This window comes from Pristiophorus japonicus, chromosome 7, assembly GCF_044704955.1.
Source record: "Pristiophorus japonicus isolate sPriJap1 chromosome 7, sPriJap1.hap1, whole genome shotgun sequence".
NCBI classification, from domain to species: Eukaryota; Metazoa; Chordata; class Chondrichthyes; family Pristiophoridae; genus Pristiophorus; species Pristiophorus japonicus.
Window position 1 is genome coordinate 109,195,324 of NC_091983.1, and position 22,646 is coordinate 109,217,969.

Here is a 22,646-nt window from a genome sequence, read left to right on the forward strand (position 1 = left end):
TGAGTTCCGTGCAAGACTGCTGGCAACGCGTTATCGATGACGTCTTCAGACCCGCACCATTTAATAGGCCAGGAAACGCGCATGAGTCTTTCAATTGGAGCCATTAAATACAAGTTGCCCTGGACATCGGGTTCCCGACCCGCTACGTGGCCCGCATGCACCCAACCGACTCCAAGGTAAAATTTCCGGCCTCTATTTCTCTTTCTGTACCTGATTTGACATTGAATTCACCCACTCTAATTCACCCTCCATCTCAGTCCTTCTTCTGCTAATTTCTCAATCCTTTAATCTCATTGATTAAGGAGATACAATGTTTGTCCTGTTGTTCCCCAAGGTCTCAGCTGCCTTTTTGTCCTCGCCACACCAGTTAAAACCTAAACATGCATGGACAAGTCTAACTAACAGGGCACGCAGCGAGATGCCCCACTCAATCAAACTCTGGTCCAATAAGCCCAAATATCATTGTCTCAATGAGATATTTACCGAGAATTCTGGAGTGACGACTTTGGATGTGATGATCTGAAGCAGGAACAAATCTTTACAAAGCCACATCTAGTCAATGACCTGATATATGATAGGATTATACATTGATGTAGACTTTGAAAACAAGGCTGGTACTAAAGAACTTTAACTGGCACTGAGTCAGGAGTACCGGTGGCTGACCAGACTGAAACAACAGCATATAAGGCCCAAGTTTCCACACGCGCCTAGAACGGCGCAGTCCCGACCTGGACTCCCGTTTTTCGCGCCACAAAGTGCGCCTAAAAAAATCCTCCGTATTCTCCACCTCCCTGCAGGTCCTCTGGCCCTCGGCTCAGTGCAGCAGCACGCAGCCCCTAGCCCTGGCCGAATGGCCTCACTGGGGCTACGTGAATAAGCCAGCTCTTGCTTCCCCCCCCCCGACCAGACCCGACACCCACTCCCCGCCCCCCCCTTGCCTCCGGACCAGAACCGACACCTGCTCCCTGCCCCCCCCGCCTCCGGACCAGACCCGACACCCGTTCCCTGCCCCCCCCGCCTCCGGACCAGACCCGACACCCGCTCCCCCCCCCCCCCACTGCCTCCGGACCAGACCCGACACCCGACACCCGCTCCGCCCCCCCTCCCCCCCGACTGGACCCGACCCGACCCGCGCTCCTGTTCCCACTCCCCGCCTCCCCGACTGGACCCGACCAGACCCGCGCTCCTGTTCCCGCTCCCCGCCTCCCCGATTGGACCCGACCCGACCCGACCCGCACTCCTGTTTCCGCTTCCCGCCCCCCCGATTGGACCCGACCCGACCCGCGCTCCCGCCCCCCGACCCGACCCGACCCGACCTCCCCCCCCCACTGGACCCGACCCGACCCAACTCCCGCTCCCGGACTGGATCCGACCTGACCTCCCCCCACTCCCTCCCTCCCTCTCTCTCTCTCTCTCTCTCCCTCCCCTCTCTCTCTCTCTCTCCCTCCCTCCCCCCCCCCGACCCGAACCGAACCGACCCGACCCGACCCAACCCAACGCCACCTACCTGTAAATCTGGTGCTGGGGATGGGCCCTGCCCGAAGTCTCGGGCCGGCCCGTTCAGCCTTCGGTCCCGAAAGGCCTGCCTGAAGCACTTTCACACAGGTAGGAAGATGGTTTATTTAATCTTTTCTTTGCTTATAAATGTTTATTCAGGTTGGATTTATTTGTATAAGATTTGTATAAGTATAAATAAGGATTTATTATAGAATTTAATGACTTCCCTTCCCCCCCCTCTCCCCCCCACCTCGTTCTGGACGCCTAATTTGTAACCTGCGCCTGATTTTTTAATGTGTAGAACAGGTTTTTTCAGTTCTACAAAAATCTTCACTTGCTCCATTCTACTTTAGTTTGGAGTACGTTTTCACTGTGGAAACTTTCAAATCAGGCGTCAGTGGCCGGACACGCCCCCTTTTGAAGAAAAAATTCTGTTCCAAAGTAGAACTGTTCTACCTGACTAGAACTGCAGAAAAAAAAATGTGGAGAATTGCAATTTCTAAGATAGTCCGTTCTCCACCAGTTGCTCCTAAAAATTAGGCGCGAATCATGTGGAAACTTGGGCCCATGGAATCCAAGCAATCAAGAATCCTGCGCATATTAACATCGCCACCTAGTGTGGAATAAAGAAAAACAAGTTTATTAGCAGTCACAGATGTACACTATAAGTAAATAAGATTTCAATACTTCATAGAAAATATCAGAACACTACTTAAGGCTGAAATTAGCTGACAGAGAGATAGATTTGAAATAGCAGGTTCACAACTAAACACCTAGCTTTGAATTCTGGTGCAAGAAATTTTACCCTGAAGCATTTCAATTGCCTCATTTCATGTCAGAATTTAAAGGGCTGATTCAGAACTCACATTCTTCCACCAGGGTGTGAATGCAGGAAGTTGCATACAAGCATTATTCAATAGATGAAGTCACAAACTGTGGACCTGCGATTTTCTGCCATGCAATCCCTGCAAGTGTTGCTGGATGCGTGGGAGGGTGGGGTTGGTCCTTATACATCTTCATTATGAGATTTAATGGAACGTGGAAAACTGATCAGGAAAGGCCACTCAGTATAATGCCGACTGGCACAGCGGCATTGGAATTGCTGAAATCTGGGATTTGGACCTTGACAGTTGAAACCTTGTTCAATATTAGTAACAGACATGTTGATATGAAATCCTAACCACTAAGTATTGTAACTTTCATTGAGTTAGTGCGACTAGAAACATTTTGATTTTGGTGGATCAGTGAGTTTAACCCGGCATGACCCAACCCTGTTAAAATGAAAACCACAATCACATGTATTGTCACTAATATGATCTTTTATTAATCAAAAATAAGCTTTCTAAATATTTAAAAACAGGTGTTACATTATATGATGTCACTTCTGTTTTCAGCTGTGCTTCAGGGAGCGAGTATCAATATATTTGTACTTTATGTAGATTAAAATTAAACCTCTGTTATTCCTTGTCATTCAAGTATCACTATGAATATTTTAGGAAAACGATGATAGCATGGAACAAGGAAGGACTCTTTGATTCAACAACCCTTACTTTCAAAAGACCGTGTACAATCCACCCATTATGGGTTCTGGTTCATTGATTTAATCTTCTGAGGGAAAGTTCTGTGTCCATGAACGTTTAAGAAACTTTATTGAAGTGCACATAATCAACCACATTGTGTAAATTCCTGGTACACACTTCCTGGACTGGGGATGGTGAAAGTTTAGTGCAACAGCAGCACATTCAGAGTGGACTGGAATTTGGGCTGGGCCTGGATCTTCACCGTTCAATGACAGCGCATTCTGCCAGAAGTGGAGGTGGGTGCATCTTACAGCTGCACCTCTCCATATGGATTTCATCAAAGGAAGTGGGACAGTTGGGATGATGCCATACATTAGGTATACTGCCAGTTCCACTTCCGGTGCACCCAATGCTAAGTATGATCCAGGTGCAATTGGATGTCAGGATCAATTCCTAGAGGAAGTGTGGCCCACATTTGCTCAAATGCTGGATTCTCAAAGGCAATCGATCGGCAAGCTGGGGAAGCAATAACTTTGATTTTAAGAAGTGTTGTACAATTATCCTTGACCAGAATTGCAGCCCTATTACATTGTGGAAAGGTGCCACTCTGACATTCCGATATTACTGTACTTTCTTTTTGTTTTTATTGTATCTTTAGCATTTTAATTGAAACATAAATCACTAGATAAATATACAAAATACTAGTTACCTTTGTAAGTTTTATTTCCAGAAAATGGTTACTTTGAATTTTTGAGTTGAATTGTGCAACTTCTTTGGCAGATGATTTTACTTTGGCTATGATTTTTATGTAGGAAAATACTATTATGGCCGTTGGAAGCACAAGGCAAAAGAATAGTATGCGCAGAATAAAGACCTGTCCACCCACAGAGGTCTGTGCAAACCACCAGTTCAGAGTGCACGATGTACCAAAAGGCTCAGGCACAAAGTCTCCCCATCCAACTAGGGGAATAGTCGCCCAAAATGCAGCATAAAGCCAGATGAAACCGAAACCCATGAAGGTATGCGCCTTTGAAGCCAAACACCTGCAAAAGTATTAAAATAATTTACAATAGTTATTTTAAAAGCTGATGACTGGATTGTGTTTGCATAAATCTAAACTTATGTGTTACTTATCATATCTTAAATGGCAAATTTTTAGGTATCTGTCCAGACTTACAAACATTATTGTAATTAGACTCCCACATCCAAAGAAAAACCCAGGCCATCCGTGCCAGCGGCAGCCAATCCAACCAAAGAGCCATCGATGAGCAAAACAAGAACTGATCAGGAAGGGTTTTCCTCCAATTGAAAAACATACCCGTACAATTAATATTTAGTAAATCAGGATATGATACATATGACTTATTTACTGTTGTATTGGACAGCAAAGTAATTAAGGCCCTATATTAAAACCTTTGAAATTCTGAAATGCTCCTTTCAAAGTTTTGAATAAACAGACCGTTAAAAAAACCTTTATTAAAAAAAACATTTTTAGCAATTTCATTAATTTTCTTCCCAAATTGGCAGTCAGCCCCATTCTACCACTGTAGGCAACTAAGACCACAATCGGACATTTTCCTTGCGAGTGCAGATGGGAATCCCTCCTGGAGCCAACCAAAGTTATCCAACTAAGCCTTGTGCCAGAAAATATACTGAGATCAGTGACAGAGAAGTCAGGCAGATACAAAACCCAGTCAATGGCTTTATGTCAGCTTTCCACCAAAGCAGAAATTGTTGCCTATGATGTCATTAAACTTAATAGGGAGCGAGACAAACATTGTTTCTGTGAAAGAAGTGGTTTAAAGTTATAAAAGATTGAATCCCAGGTGCATTTAATGCCCGACACCTTGTGGGTGGGACTTTTGACCACACTGTGAAGATGGCTTCACACCCGAAACACTAACGGGTCTCTTCTCTCCGCAGATGCTGAGGGTTTCCTGCATTTTCTGTTTGTGGTTTGAACGTCTTACTTTTTTTTCTTTACTGTAACTTTCTTTTTTTAATACAGTTATTGATAAAGTGCCACATAATAGGCTTGCCTGCAAAGCTGAAGCCCATGGAATAAAAGGGACAGTGGCAGCATGAATATGAAATTGGCTAAGTGACACGAAACAGAGAGTAGTGGTGAACGGTTTTTTTCAGACTGGAGGAAGGTATACAAGGTATACAAGGTATCCCCAGAGGTCAGTACTAGGACTACTGTTTTTCTTGATATATATTAATGACTTGGATGTGGGGGTTCAGGACGCAATTTCAAAATTTGCAGATGATATGAAACTTGGAAGTATAGTGAACAGTGAGGAGGATAGTGATAGACTTCAAGAGGATGTCGACAGGCTGAATGGGCGGAGACGTGGCAGATGAAATTTAATGCAGAGAAGTACAAAGTGGTACATTTTTGTAGGAAGGAGAGGCAATCTAAACTAAAGGGTACAATTCTAACGGGGGTGCAGGAACAGAGAGAGGGGTAACAGACCTGGGGGTATATGTGCACAAATCCTTAAAGGTAGCAGGGCTGGTTGAGAAAGCGGTTAAAAAAGCATATGGGATCCTGGGCTTCATAAATAGAGGCTTAGGGGCCGAAATTGCATATCGCCCTAACTGAGGACGGTAACCTTTCTGAGGCCAGACATTCTGCACCGACCTGGAAGCAAAATTGGGCTTACCGCCCCTGATAGGATGTAGTACACAATGTCGCGCGCTCCACTTCCTCTCGGGGCAGGATCGGGAGCGCTACCTGGGTGAACGTCAGAGTGAGACGCGGCCTCTCCACGTAGTGCTGATACACTCCAAGGGCTCTACCCTTCCATTAAAGGGGAGGGCACTGTGAGCTCTGCAAGCCTTTTGATGGGCCTCCACTCGGCCACCAGGGGTGTGGGTTGCCGTGGCCACAGCCTAGCACCAAGACAGAGTGCCGTGCTGCAGGATCGCGACACAGACCCCGTGAAATTAGAAAAGAAAGGCCTGACCGGTAAATGGGAGAATAAAAGAAAGGCAGCACACGGTGGCACACACCTCCACTTTAAGTTTCACCCTGTGATCGGCGAGCGGCCTGGTTCGCGACCCGTGAGGCTGGTGCTGATATCGCCCACGGCAGCCTCACGCGTCGCTGGCAAGTTTTTGCCACGGGATGAAAATGAGCCGTTGCAAGGCAAAAGGGAGATGCACAACAGGCGAAATTCGCCCCCATAGAGTACAAAAGCAAGGAATGTATGATGAACCTTTATAAAACACTGGTTCGGCCACAACTGGAGTATTGTGTCCAATTCTGGGCACCGTGTTTTAGGAAGGATGTGAAGGCTTTAGAGAGGGTGCAGAAAAGATTTACAAGACTGGTGCCAGTGATGAGGGACTTCAGTTACCTGAATAGACTGGAGAAGCTGAGGTTGTTCTCCTTAGAGCAGAGAAGATTTAGAGGAGATTTGACAGAGGTGTTCAAAATCATGAGGGGTCGGGACAGAGTCGATAGTGAGAAACTGTTCCCATTGGTGAAAGGGTCGAGAACCAGAGGACACAGATTTAAGGTGATTGGTAGAAGATCCAAAGGCGACATGAGAAAAAACTTTATTACGCAGCGAGTGGTTATGACCTGGAATACATTTCCTGAAAGGGTGGTGGAGGCAGATTCAATCATGGCTTTCAAAAGGGAATTAGATAAGTACCTGAAGAAAATACATTTGCAGGGTTACGGGGAAAGGACGAGGGAGTGGGACTAGCCGAAGTGCTCTTGCAGAGAGCCGGCATGGGCTCAACGGCCTCCTACTATGTTGTAACAAGTCTATGATTCTTCTATGATTCTAACATGATATTGAGAAGAGAAGAGGAAATGACATCAGATACGAAGAAGGGAAAAGTGTTAAATTAATTTGCATTACACAAATGTGGCATCAGTAAGCAAAGAGTTGAGAGTAAAATTGAATAATTATACTACAGGCTAAATGGTTTTGCCAAATGGATAACACCAATAACGAATAAGTCTGATGGAGTTATATGGGCATTAGAGAACATGCTGGATGTTCAACATGGTTGCTATTCATCAGTTCACTTCAGAAAACCCTGTGGTAAACTTAAAATGGTTCTCCTAGTAATTGCACATTAACTTTTGAACATACTTAATCAGTGAGAATGATCTCTGTAATCACGATGCTTTGAGATAAGTTAACATCTTCAATAATATTTCTGGGGCAATGCAGAAATAATGTGCAATTACTTTACTTTTCTGTCAATGAATAACCGGTAGTAAAGAAATAAATTAAAAGGCACCTCAACTCAATCTATATATTTGGCTGATTTCCCATTTTGACTCACTTCTATAGCAGACCCCATCACTCCTGCAATAACCTTTAAGATTTATGAATGTTATCAGTGAGATTTACCAGAGTTTTAATTGGGAAAAATACTCTAAGAACTTAAACACAAAACTTTCCATATGAATGATTAGAAATCTATTGGGTGGAAACTGAAGTTAAAAGGGGCATTGTTGTTAAACCAAGAGTATTGAAGAAAGCTCATTTTCTGGAAGGGCTCACCCCTGCATCCCTGTTATCTGGCTTTGCTATGGGTGATGAGTGGGTGGACGGGCATTAAATTTTAATTCTCTTGAAGTAACTTGAATTGATTTAACTCCCTAACCTGCAAATCCAATTATTAAATAAAATCCGGACGCTCTTCAGCTCAGCAGAGACTGAGGCCCATGCTATATTGCGACAATCCACTCCTGGTGGAGGGCAGGGAACCTACCATCATTATTTAAATGAATCCAACCATGGAACTCAGCCTTGGTCTGGAACCATGTTGTGGCAGGGGAGGTCCTGCCCCACAGTGTTGTTAGTTAGCGGAATGTATAGTATTGTTGTTAGCGGAAGATCGAGGCTCGTATATCTGTTGCAATATAAACTTCAAAATATTTTTCACTATTTTTGCATGAAACATACAAAACCTATAGCACCAGATGACATCACAGCAGCATTGCAAACTTCTGTTTTGTTTCACTGGCAATACCAATGTCGCTGTAATAAATGTTGTATTATCTGAATTCCACCAGTAGATAGCAGTAATAAACTATATAACAGACATCCCTTATACTGCTGCTGGAAGCCTCTTAAACCTGCTGCTGTGATTGGATTTCTGCCCTCAGTTCTAGGTGAAAAGAGTGTCTGAAGAAAAGAGTGTTTCAAGACCAGGCCCTCAAAACTACCACCAAGCTCATGGTCTACACGGTTGTAGTAATACCTGCCCTCCTGTATGGCTCAGAGACATGGACCATATACAGTAGACACCTCAAGTCGCTGGAGAAATATCACCAACAACGTCTCCACAAGATCCTACAAATCCCCTGGGAGGACAGGCGCACCAACATCAGCGTCCTCATCCAGGCTAACATCCCCAGCATTGAAACACTGACCACACTTGATCAGCTCTGCTGGGCAGGCCACATAGTCTGCATGCCAGACACGTGACGCCTAAAGCAAGCGCTCTACATGGAGCTCCTTCATGGCAAACGAGCCAAAGGAATGCAGCAGAAACGTTACAAGGACACACTCAAGGCCTCCCTGATAAAGTGCAACATCCCCATTGACACCTGGGAGTCCCTGACCAAAGACCGCCCTAAGTAGAGAAAGTGCATCCGGGAGGGCGCTAAGCACATCGAGTCTCAACGCTGAGAGCATGCATAAATCAAGCACAGGCAGCGGAAAGAGCATGAGACAGCCAGTCCCACCCAGCCCTTCCCTCAACAACTATCTATCCCACCTGTGACAGAGTCTGTGGCTCTCGTATTGGTCTGTTCAACCACCAAAGAACTCACTTCAGGACTGGAAGCAAGTCTTCCTCGATTCCGAGGGACTGCCTATGATGATGATGATGATGAAACCTGTTGCAGTGATTGGATTTCTGCCCTCAGTTCTGGGTGCAGGCCCGCTCTGGGGGCACGTCAGGTCAAACTAATGACTGGATCACCAAATCATAGGCCGGCTCAATAGCTGTCAGAAGGAGTACACTTTGGCTATAATCCAATTGGCTAGCACTCAAATGGAGGATGGAATATCAGAGCCACAATGTTTTAGAACCTTGGAACCATAAAGGTTTACATTGAATAAGGGTGCCCATCATATCTGTGGACTTTTTGCTAGAATAATCCAAAGTAATCCCACTGCCCTGATCTCCCCATAGCCTCTTCTTCAAATTTTCACTCTTAAATGATACAATGGCCTTAGCCTCAATCATTCCATGTAGCAAAACATTCCATGGTATAATAACCCTCTGGTTAAATAAATCTCTCCTATTCTCCCTCCTCATTCTCTTAATGATCATTTTAAATTGATGGCCCCTTATCCTTGACTCCCCAACAATTGAAATAGTCTTTTCCTATTCACTTGATCAAAACTCTTCACGTCAGTCATTTCCATGAAAGGTCTCCCAATTTGCCGCCATAGTCTCAGCAGATGATCGGAGGAAATGCTGGACAAACAAGGTCAAGTTTATACTGTTTCTCCAGGGTTTCACCAATCTTCCACTGAAGTTACAGTAGGCGAGTGGGGCAACCACTCGCAGAAATTCTACCCCATAACTATTACATTTTCTCTTTGCCTCTCCCCTGGTTACTCAAGTCTATGGTTTTTATCCTGGCATCATCCAAGTCAACCCAAGCCATGTGCTTTGTCTTTGGCTTTAATGTCCTATCTGGTATGGGTCCCCCAAAACCACAAGCAGAACACATTATCAATGCTTTGTATAAATGCATCATTAATTCTTTATGCTTGAACCCTTACTTTTAAAACCCCAAATTCTATTGGCCTTTTTTATGGCTTTATGCATTCACATTTTCAGTGAATTTTGTACTTGAACCTCTTGGTCTCTGTTCATCTGCATTTTTCAGTTTCTTTCAATTAAGTGTATACACCAAAAATCACCCACATTAAATTGCATCTGCCAATTGTCCATCCGTCCCGCTAACCTGCTCATGTCTTCCTTTCTTTTACAGTCCTTCTCAGTGTTTGACAATCCTACTTTTGTGTGTTCGGCAAATTAATCGCAATAGGCATTAATGGGCTGGATTTTTGATCATTGGTGAATGCCATCTGTTACACGTGCACTAGCCCACAGACTTTCTATGGCCTTTTACACTGGAAGTTCTTGTCAGGCATCTGTTGAAAAAGCATAGCGTCCTCTACAGGGCACCTGGGGACTGTGTGAACGGAGAAAGCAACGATATATCTCCTTATCCAATCAGATTGAAGAATTTCCAATGAGACGCAGAGAGTCCAATCCATGGAGTGTCAGTTAGAATATTGAATCCAATGCCAAATTAGGAACAGAAGGAAAAATAAAGAGAAGGAAAGAAAGATTGGATTAATAGAGACAGAAAGAAAAAGTTAAAAGAATAATTTAAATTTTTTTTTAATTTAAATCTCCAACAATAATTAAAATCTGAAGGAATGAGACTCCACATTTGTAATAGTTAATTTTCAGTGGCAGAGATGTTGACCAGCAGTAATTAACATTCATCAGCCATTAAAAGTGTACTTCCAGCCCTAACTTTTTCTAATGAATTTAATGGGTAGATATCAGGTAAGAACAACAACTTCACACCATTCCCCATATTTCAATGCTGAGTCTCTTGGCGAGATACAATTCTCGTGCAGCTTTTGGAGGAGCAAGGCATCTCAGACAGCAACTTCCTGATTTACACGTTTAACTGCACTTGTATGCCGCTGGAAGTTGCTGTCCGATTTACACGTTAATAACGGATAGCACTGTTAACCTCACTGTTATTTCACCAAATGTGGTCCATGCTCAACCAGCTCCACTCGGCGGGCCACACTGTTCGCATGCCTGACACAAGACTCCCAAAGCAAGCGCTCTACTCGGAACTCCTACATGGCAAACGAGCCCCAGGTGGGCAGAGGAAACGTTTCAAGGACACCCTCAAAGCCTCCTTGATAAAATGCACCATCCCCACCAACACCTGGGAGTCTAAATTTCTCCCAGTCCGCAGATTTGCTGCTAGAAGAAGCAGCAAACCTGAGGACTGGAAGAAATTTAAAACTCAACAGAGGAGGACAAAGGGCTTAATTAAGAGGGGAGAAATTAGAGTACGAAAAGAAGCTTGCCAGGAACATAAAAACTGACTACAAAAGATTCTATAGATATGTGAAGAGAAAAAGTTTAGTGAAGACAAACGTAGGTCCTTTGCAGTTGGATTCAGGTGAATTTATAATGGGGAACAAAGAAATGGTAGACCAATTGAACAAATACTTTGGTTCTGTCTTTACGAAGGAAGACACAAATAACCTTCCGGAAGTATTAGGAGGCCGAGGGTCTAGTGAGAAGGAAGAACTGAAGGATATCCTTATTAGGCGGGAAATTGTGTTAGGGAAATTGATGGGATTGAAGGCCGATAAATCCCCGGGGCCTGATAGTCTGCATCCCAGAGTACTTAAGGAAGTGGCCCTAGAAATAGTGAATGCATTGGTGATCATTTTCCAACAGTCTATCGACTCTGGATCAGTTCCTATGGACTGGAGGGTAGTTAATGCAACACCACTTTTTAAAAAGGGAGGGAGAGAGAAAACAGGTAATTATAGACCGGTTAGCCTGACATCAGTAGTGTGGAAAATGTTGGAATCAATTATTAAGGATAAAATAGCAGCGCATTTGGAAAGCAGTGACAGGATCGGTCCAAGTCAGCATGGATTTATGAAGGGGAAATCATGCTTGACAAATCTTCTGGAATTTTTTGAGGATGTAACTAGTAGAGTGGATAAGAGAGAACCAGTGGATGTGGTATATTTGGACTTTCAAAAGGCTTTTGACAAGTCCCACACAAGAGATTGGTGTGCAAAATTAAAGCACATAGTATTGGGGGTAATGTACTGATGTGGATAGAGAACTGGTTGGCAGACAGGAAACAGAGAGTCGGGATAAACTGGTCTTTTCAGAATGGCAGGCAGTGACTAATGGAGTGCCGCAGGACTCAGTGCTGGGACCCCAGCTCTTTACAATATACATCAATGATTTAGATGAAGGAATTGAATGTAATATCTCCAAGTTTGCAGATGACGATAAACTGGGTGGCGGTGTGAGTTGTGAAGGGGAAGCTAGGAGGCTGCAGGGTGACTTGGACAGGTTAGATGAGTGGACAAATGCATGGCAGATGCAGTATAATGTGGATAAATGTGAGATTATCCACTTTGGGGGCAAAAACGCGAAGACAGAATATTATCTGAATGGCGGCAGATTAGGAAAAGGGGAGGTTCAACGAGACCTGGGTGTCATGGTTCATCAGTCATTGAAAGTTGGCATACAAGTACAGCAGGCGGTGAAGAAGGCAAATGGTATGTTGGCCTTCATAGCTAGGGGATTTGAGTATAGAAGCAGGGAGGTCTTATTGCAGTTGTACAGGGCCTTGGTGAGGCCGCACCTTGAATATTGTGTTCTGTTTTGGTCTCCTAATCTGAGGAAGGACATTCTTGCTATTGAGGGAGTGCAGCGAAGGTTCACCAGACTGATTCCCGGGATGGCTGGTCTGACATATGAGGAGAGACTGGATCAACTGAGCCTTTATACATTGGAGTTTAGAATGATGAGAGGGAATCTCATAGAAACATACAAGATTCTGATGGGACGGGATAGGTTAGATGCAGATAGAATGTTCCCGATGTTGGGGAAGTCTAGAACCAGGGAACACAGTCTTAGGATAAGGAGTAGGCTATTTAGGACTGAGATGAGGAGAAACTTCTTCACTCAGAGAGTTGTTAACCTGTGGAATTCCCTGCCGCAGAGTGTTGTTGATGCCCGTTCATTGGATATATTCAAGAGGGAGTTAGATTTGGCCCTTACAGCTAAGAGGATCAAGGGATATGGAGAGAAAGCAGGAAAGGGGTACTGAGGGAATGATAAGCCATGATCTTATTGAATGGTGGTGCAGGCTCGAAGGGCCGAATGGCCTACTCCTGCACCTATTTTCTATGTTTCTATGTTTCCCTGGCCAAAGATCATCTTAAGTGGAGGAAGTGCATCGGGAGGGCGCTGAGCACCTTGAGTCTCGTCGCTGAGAGCATGCAGAAAACAAGCGCAGGCAGTGGAAGGAGTGTGCGGCAAACCAGTCCCATCCACCCTTTCCCTCAACGACTGTCTGTCCCGCCTGTGACAGAGACTGTTCAGTCACATAAGAACACACTTTTAGAGTGGAAACAAATCTTCCTCAATTTTGATGGGACTGCCTATAATGATGATGATGATATTTTCACCACAAAATCCGCACCATCATTACTTTTAGTGCTGATGTATCATTCCCTTTTAATTTTTAGTTTTGTTTTATTCTTATTGGAATACATGGAATACATTGTATACTTTAATGTACCCCCATTTCCACCTTATAGGAATCTTATAAAAATATATTTAGTTTATACTCTATGCATCTCATATTTGAAGATTTCCTACTGTTTATCTATTGACCTATTTGCTAACATTACTGCCCAGTTAAATTGGGCCAGATTCCTTTTCATCTTGCTGAGTTTTGCCTCTTTCCAGACTATTTTGTGCACAGCTATTAAAGGTTAGTGACACTTTATCTGCACCTCAGTCTGTTAGTACTTTGGAAGTTCAGTCGGGACTTTTGCTACTCGGTTTACTCAACTCCACTTTAAAGTACTGCTTTGAACTGGAGTTGATTTTCCCCATTCAAATACCTGTATTATGCTATGAAGAAGAGGAGACTGAGGACATGGAAAGGCAAGAGTGCAGGCTGTCAGAGTCAATCATCACATGTGGCATCTCTTTACCACATGCCTATTCACCAGGGTGAATAGACCAAGAAGCTCTTACCTAGACTTTCCTGACTGTCAGTGCCTCAGTAGGCTACACTCCCCTCTGGAGGTTATTGGGGAAGTAAGCCAACTGCTGGCTGAAGATCTGCAGCCCACTTCCACCAGAAGGACATCGCTGTCTGTATCAGTCAAGAGCACCACACCCTTGAATTTCCTCACATCTGGATCCTTGCAGACAGTGATATATGACCTTTGCTACATTAGTAAGGCAGCTACTCACAATTACATCAAGAAGGTCACTGTGGCTCAGTGGGTAGCACACTCACACTCACTCGACACTGTCAACCGTGAGGGATTATGGAGCGTCCTCCTCAAGTTTGGCTGCCCTCAAATGTTTGTCACCATCCTCCGCCTGCTTCACAATGACATGCAAGCCATCATCCTGACCAATGGATCTACCACAGACCCAATTCACGTACGGACCAGGGGTCAAGCAAGGCTGTGTCAGCGCACCGATGCTCTTCTCGATCTTCCTTGCTGCGATGCTCCATCTCACCATCAGTAAGTTCCTTGCTGGAGTGGAGCTAATCTACAGAACAAACGGGAAACTGTTCAACCTCCGTCGCTTCCAGTCCAGATCCAAGGTCGTCCCATTCTTCGGCATCGAACTACAGTTCGCGGACGATGCTGGCATCTGCACACACTCGGAGGCCGAACTCCAAACCATCGTCAACACCTTCACATAAGCGTATGAGGGCATGGGCCTTACACTGAGCATCCATAAGACAAAGGTCCTCTACCAACCTGCTCCACCACACAATATTGTCCCCCGGATTTTCAAAATCCACGATGAGGCCTTGGACAAGGTGGACCATTTTCCATACCTTGGGGCCTACTGTCAACAAGGGCAGACGTCGATGACGAAGTCTAACACCGCCTTCACTGGAAAAGCATCACCAACGCTGCCTCTGCAAGATCCTGCAAATCCATTGGCAGGTAGGCAAGCCAACATCAGTGTTCTCGCTCAGGCCAACAGCCCCAGCATCGAAACATTGACCACGTTCGGTCAGCTCCGATGGACGGATCACATCATCCACATGCCCAATACTAGACTCCCAAAACAAGCACTCTACTCAGAGCTCCAACACGGCAAGTGAGCCCCATGTGGGCAGAGGAAATGCTCCAAGGACACCCTCAAAGCCTCCTTGAAAAAGTGCAACATCCCCACCGACACCTGGGAATCCCTGGCCCAAGACCACTCAAAATGGAGAAGAAGCATCCGGGAAGGCCGAACACCTCGAGTCTCTTCGCTGGGAATAAGTGGAAGGAGCGCACGACAACCCAAGCACCCCACCCACCCATCCCTTCAACCGCTGTCTGCCCCACCTGTGACAGAGACAGTCGGTCCCGCATCGGACTCATTAGTCACCTGAGAACTCATTTTTACTTTGGAAGCAAGTCATCCTCGACTCCAAGAGACAGCCTAAGAAGAGAAGAAGCACAGTCACCTTTGAGATAGAAGATTGTGGGTTCAAGACCCACTCCGGGGACTTGAGCACATAAATCTAGGCTGATACTCCAGTGCAGTGCTGAGGGAATATTGCACTGTCGGAGGTGCCGTCTTTTGAATGAGACGTTAAATTGAAGTCCCATTTGTTCTCTCGGGTGGATGTAAAAGATCCCATGGCATTATTTTGAAGAAGAGCAGGGGAGCTATCCCCGGTGTCCTGACCAATATTTATCCCTCAATCAACATAACAATAACAGATCATCTGGTCATTATCACATTGCTGTTTGTGGGAGCTTGTGCATAAATTGATTGCCGCGTTTCCCACATTACAATAGTGACTACACTCCAGAAGTACTTCATTGGGTGGGGTCAAGTTCCCAGATTATGGGCAAGGCCCATTCCTATTCCACCATATCTGTTGGAGAGGAATGAGATTGTGGATTTTCAGCCCCACTGTCCCTTCTTTATTACTGATTATTGCCTCAATAAATTTTACTTTACTTGTTCATACTTATATGATTCGAGACCCAGCCCCATTCACCTTACGTGCCACCAGCTCCACTGTGCCCCAGTGACCTTACCTCACCACCAGACTGTCCTCCTGCTCCTCAAATAAATACTTCCACCTCCCTATCACAACTGGCCAATTTAAGAATAAATCATTAAATAACCTTATTTAACCTGCTGATAAATCATTCTATCTCCATTCCAATTTAATTAATGTAACCTGTCAAGTTTAATTCATCAGCTCCTCCATAATTCCTCTCATACTCAAATATGAAGATTCCATGGACCATTTCGATAGGCCAGAGTGTGGTGGGGAAGAACATAACCATCATCATACCAGACCCTCGAAATCGAGGAAGACTTGCTTCCACTCTAAAAGTGAGTTCTCAGGTGACTGAACAGTCCAATACAGGAATTGCAGTCCCTATCACAGGTGGGACAGACAGTCATTGAAGGAAAGGGTGGATGGGGTGTCTGGTTTGCTACACGCTCCTTCCGCTGTCTGCGCTTGAGAACATAACACTGCCCCTTTTGCCTGCTGCTGATTTTGTCTCAAAACTCAGGACTGGGAAGTTAAATATCCACGGTTGCTGCCCACGCTTGCAGCAGTGCAGCAGAGGCACCCGCCATGCTGAGGAGGTGGACTTCGGAGCAATGCCCATTGAAGGAAACATCAGTGGCAAAACATTGTTCAGAGGTGTTCCACAAGGAGTACAATCCAGATTTTCAAAAGTAGTCAATTGCTCTGAGACCAATTCACTTTGTTTTCTTCATTTTTGAGGTTTATTGTCAGTCAAGCCCCACAGTTTGCTTCCTTTCCCCACCCCCACCCCGTCACCGCCCCACCAACTTTTGTTCCACAGTCTAAAGTTTATTGTTATCTTAACAGAATATAATTCAACAAAGTAATTTACCTGCCATCCCAAAGTCACAAATTGCTAGCTTTACTGTAATCAGTTCAGCAGGTTTCAGCTTTTTCTTCTGTTTGATTGACATATAAATCACATAGCCATTTCCAAATATTGAGATAAATCCTTAAAAAAAGAACAGAGAGCAGGATTATACTCTTGCTATTGAGAAGAACAATATTTCTAAATTATTAATCAACTTCCTCCTCCTCCCTCCTCATCACCATTTCTTGCGTGTGAGAAATGAGAAGACACAAGGGTGGGGTTGTGGTGAGAGGAGGACAGGAAAGCAAGAGTTGCATGCGAGAAGGAGGATAGTGTATGAGAATACCAGCACCATGTATCTTTTCAGCCCCGCCACTGGCCAAGGGCTCAGCCATGCCCTGCCAAGAATGGCCTGCACATCTCCTCCAAGGGGGTGAGGTGAAGCTAGGAATGGGAGGTGTGCCTCATGTTTGATAGAGATTGTTAGTAGGTGAGTGATTGGGACCGTGAGGTGGGGGGGAGGGGGGGGGGAGGGAGTGTCGTGCATTGTGAAGTGTGAGAGGCTAGTGGTACAGTTGGTAGGAGACGGTTTTTGAAAATGTATTCATTGGTCTGAGGTCGTGAAGCTTCTTTGGGCACTGGAGTCAGGTCGTGGCAGTGCTGCAAGTGACAACCCTGGTGATGTGGTTCCACATCGTTCTTTCTGGAGGGCCACCTTGCCCCTGTGGGTAGAGGACCTCTCTGGTAGTGTTGAGCCCCTGCACAAAGCTGGAGTGCTGCGTGCAAGATCCTGAATGCCCCTTCCCTGGTTCGTGAGACAATTGTGTTAGTGCTGAAGCACTTTGCCCATTTTTTTTTTAGGTGCAGTAGGGAATTCAGCTTTAAAAGCTGAAGACTCCTGTAATGTATATAAAGACATGAAAGACTTGTTACTGTAAACTCACTCAGGTGCAAACCTGGTTCAACTTTATTCATGCCCAAAGTTCGCACATGACATGGTACTCACTCTTATATACCAGGGCCCGTGCACCCGCGCGTACAGCCCTCTGACAGTGGCGCCCTTTGGTGTCTAGTGTCCCCAAGCATCAATACATAACAACATCCCCTTCAAGATCTTAGCATCAGTCTTTACAAATAAAGACAGTCTGAGGCTTTTTGCTCACGAGTTGATCGTCTCAGCACACCTCCAGTTCTGGGCGAGCGTTCTGAGTCAGTTATGACTGGAGGCTGAGTAACCGATCTGATGGAAGTGGTAATGACTCTATCAGAGACTGAAAGTCCAGATTCAGTAATGAGAGCAGAGTCTTCTGATGAATGAACATTGGTTGGTTGGTCATTGACTATGCGAGGAGTATTCATAATAAGGTGAACGAATTAACTTCACAGATAGCAGTTGATTGATATGATGTAATTGGCATTACGGAGACATGGATCCCAGGTTACCAAGGCTGGGAACTCAACATCCAGGGGTATTCAACATTCAGGAAGGATAGACAGAAAGGAAAAGGAGGTGGGGTGGCATTGCTGGTTAAAGAGGAAATTAACGCAATAGTAAGGAAGGACATTGGCTTGGATGATGTGGAATCTGTATGGGTGGAGCTACGGAATACCAAAGGGCAGAAAACGCTAGTGGGAGTTGTGTACAGACCACCAAACAATAGTAGTGAGGTTGGGGACAGCATCAAACAAGAAATTAGGGATGCGTGCAATAAAGGTACAGCAGTTATCATGGGCGACTTTAATCCACATATTGATTGGGCTAACCAAACTGATAGCAATGCGGTGGAGGAGGATTTCCTGGAGTGGATTAGGGATGGTTTTCTACACCAATATTTCAAGGAACCAACTAGAGAGCTGGCCATCCTAGACTGGGTGATGTGTAATGAGAAAGGACTAATTATCAATCTTGTTGTGTGAGGCCCCTTGGGGAAGAGTGACCATAATATGGTAGAATTCTTTATTAAGATGGAAAGTGACACAGTTAATTCAGAGACTAGGGTCCTGAACTTAAGGAAAGGTAACTTTGATGGTATGAGGCGTGAATTGGCTAGAATAGACTGGCGAGTGATACTTAAAGGGTTGACTTTGGATAGGCAATGGCAAACATTTAAAAATCACATGCATGAACTTCAACAATTGTACATCCATGTCTGGAGTAAAAACAAAATGGGGAAGGTGGCTCAACCGTGGCTAACAAGGGAAATTAAGGATAGTGTTAAATCCAAGGAAGAGGCATATAAATTGGCCAGAAAAAGCAGCAAACCTGAGGACTGGGAGAATTTTATAATATAGCAGAGGAGGATAAAGAGTTCAATTCGGAGGGGGGAAATAGAGTATGAGAGGAAGCTTGCTGGGAACATAAAAACTGACTGCAAAAGCTTCTATAGCTATGTGAAGAAAAAAAGATTAGTGAAGACAAACGTCCTTGCAGTCAGATTCAGGTGAATTTATAATGGAACAAAGAAATGGGGGACCAGTTAAAAAAATACTTTGGTTCTGTCATCACGAGGAAAGACACATATAACCTTCCGGAAATATTAGGGGACCAAGGTCTAGTGAGAAGGAGGAACTGAAGGAAATCCTTATTAGGCGGGTAATTGTGTGAGGGAAATTGATGGGATTGAAGGCCGATAAATCCCGGGGCCTGATAGTCTGCATCACAGAGTACTTAAGGAAGTAACCCTAGAAATAGTGGATGCATTGGTGATCATTTTCCAACAGTCTTTCAACTCTAGATCAGTTACTATGGACTGGAGGGTAGCTAATGTAACACCACTTTTTAAAAAAGGAGGGAGAAAGAAAACAGCTAATTAAGCCTGGCATCAGTAGTGGGGAAAATGTTGGAATCAATTATTAAAGAGGAAATAGCAGTGCATTTGGCAAGCATTGACAGGATCAGTCCAAGTCAGCATGGATTTATGAAAGGGAAATCATGCTTGACAAATCTTGTCAAATTTTTTGAGGATGTAACTGGTAGAGTGGACAAGGGAGAACCAGTGGATGTGGTATATTTGGACTTTCAAAAGCCTTTTAACAAGGTCCCACACAAGAGATTGGTGTGCAAAATTAAAGCACATGGTATTGGGGATAATGTACTGATGTGGATAGAGAACTGGTTAGCAGACAGGAAATAGAGAGTTGGGATAAACTGATCCTTTTCAGAATGGCAGGCAGTGACTAGTGGGGTGCCGCAGGGCTCAGTCCTAGGACCCCAGCTATTTACAATATACATTAATGATTTATATGAAGGAATTAAGTGTAATATCTCCAAGTTTGCAGATGACACGAAGTTGGGTGGCAGTGTGAGCTGTGAGGGGGACGCTAAGAGGCTGCAGGGTGACTTGGACAGGCTAGGTGAGTGGGCAAATGCGTGGCAGATGCAGTATAATGTGGATAAATGTGAGGTTATCCACTTTGGTGGCAAAAACACGAAGGCAGAATATTATCTGAATGGCAGCAGATTAGGAAAAGGGGAGGTGCAACGAGACCTGGGTGTCATGGTTCATCAGTCATTGAAAGTTGGCATGCAGGTACAGCAGGCGTTGAAGAAGGCAAATGTCATGTTGGCCTTCATAGCTTGGGGATTTGAGTATAGGAGCAGGGAGGTCTTACTGCAATTGTATAGGGCCTTATTGTGGCCTCACGTGGAATATTGTGTTCCGTTTTGGTCTCCTAATCTGAGGAATTCCGTTCTTGCTATTGAGGGAGTGCAGCGAAGGTTCACCAGACTGATTCCCGGGATGGCAGGACTGATATATGAGGAGAGACTGGATCAACTGGGCCTGTATTCAGTGGAGTTTAGAAGGATGAGAGGGGATCTCATCGAAGCATATCAAATTCTGACAGGACTGGACAGGTTAGATGCAGGAAGAATGTTCCAGAGGTTGGGGAAGTCCAAAACCAGAGGACATAGTCTAAGTATAAGGGGTAAGCCATTTAGGACTGAGATGAGGAGAAACCTCTTCAACTCAGAGAGTTGTTAACCTGTGGAATTCCCTACCGCAGAGAGTTGTTGATGCCAGTTCATTGGATATATTCAAGAGGGAGTTAGATATGGCCCTTACGGCTAAAGGAATCAAGGGGTATGGAGAGAAAGCATGAAAGAAGTACTGAGATGAATGATCAGCCATGATCTTATTGAATGGTGGTGCAGGCTCGAAGTGCCGAATGGCCTACTCCTGCACCTATTTTCTATGTTTCTATGCTCTATGACTGCATATTCCTCAACTGGTTCCAGTTCATCCGTGTGCCGCAGATTTATCTGATCAACATGTTTCCTGCATGTTTGCCCATTCTTGAGCGCAATAATAAACACTCTGTTACCCTCCTTGGCCATAACAGTACCGGCGATCCACTTTGGACCTTGACCATAATTCAGCACATAAACTGGATCGTTGACAGAGATGTCACATGACACAGCAGCACGATCATGATACCATTGCTGATTTTGCCGTCTGTTTTCAACATGATCATTCAAATCAGGATGGACAAGAGAAAGCTTGGTCTTGAGAAATTTCTTCATCAGTAGTTCAGCAGGGAAGACCCCGGTAAGCGTGTGAAGTCTTGTCCTGTAACTAAGCAATATACATGACAAATGAGTCTGCAGTGAACCCTGAGTCACACGTTTCATGCTTTGCTTGATCGTTTGAACTGCACGCTCTGCTTGACCATTAGACGCAGGTTTGAATGGAGCTGACCTTACATGTCTGATACCATTGAGTTTCTGAACTCCTGAAACTCAAGACTTGTGAAGCAAGATCCATTGTCACTCACAACAATGTCAGGCAAACCAGGAATAGCAAACATGACACGAAGGCTCTCAATAGTAGCTGTGGACGTACTGGATGAAATAATAATACACTCTATCCACTTTGAATATGCATCCACCACAACAAAAAACATCTTTCCCAGGAAAGGGCCCGCAAAATCGATGTGTATCCTCGACCATGGTTTAGATGACCATGACCAAAGACTCAGTGGAGATTCCGCTGGTAATTTACTTAGCTGCATGCAAGTATTGCACTGATGCACACATGATTCCAGATCAGAGTCAATTCCAGGCCACCAAACATGAGCCCTGGCAATGGCTTTCATCATGACGATACCAGAATGAGTGCTATGTAGTTCACGTACAAATTTTTCTATGCCTTTCTTCGGCATAACAACACGATTGCCCCACAGTAGACAATCTGACTGAATGGATAGTTCATCTTTGCGACGGTTCTAAGGTTTGGTCTCATCACACATTTCCATCGGTGTTGCAGACTAATCACCACTGAGGACACAATGTTTCACAACCGATAAAATAGAATCATGGCTGGTCCAGATCCTCACTTGTTGAGCAGTGACAGGAGTTCTTTCACTCTCAAAAGCATCCATTACTAATAGTAAATCTGCAGGTTGAGACATCTCCACTTCAGGTGTGGGCAACAGCAGATGACTCAGTGCATTGGCTCAGGTATATGATGGATAACATAATCATAGGCAGACAATGTCAACGCCCACCTCTGGATATGGGACGATGCATTGGTATTAATACCTTTGTTTTCCGAAACCAATGATATGAGTGGCTTGTGATCCGTTTCGAGTTTAAAACGAAGACCAAACAGGTACTGATGCATCTTTTTAACCCCATACACACAGGTCAAAGCTTCTTTTTCTACCATGCTGTAAGCTCTTTCTGCCTTTGACAAACTTTTCGAAGTATACGCAACAGGCTATATAGCTTACCCGACTCATTTGCTTGTGCAATACACAGCCAACCCCATATGATGAAGCATCACAGCCAATACAAGACACTTACATGGATCATAGTGAACAAGCAGCTTGTTCGAACTGAGCAGATTCTTGGCTTTCTCAAAAGCTCTATCTTGAGATATACCCTAGACCCAGTTGTCGCCTTTTCTGAGCAGCATGTGCAATGGCTCTAATAAAATGCTCAATAAGAAAT

The 22,646-nt window shown here is 44.6% G+C and overlaps 1 protein-coding gene across 1 annotated transcript; it reads right to left on the reverse strand.

Moving 5' to 3' along the window:
- Nucleotides 1-552: 552 nt before the first annotated feature.
- On the reverse strand, nucleotides 553-18,055 carry opn5 (opsin 5). The gene is given in 7 exon segments (XM_070884201.1): nucleotides 553-626; nucleotides 629-684; nucleotides 2,067-2,110; nucleotides 3,727-4,060; nucleotides 4,148-4,316; nucleotides 16,718-16,837; nucleotides 17,860-18,055. Coding segments are annotated over 7 exon segments (993 nt in total).
- Between the last annotated feature and the right edge of the window lie 4,591 nt (nucleotides 18,056-22,646).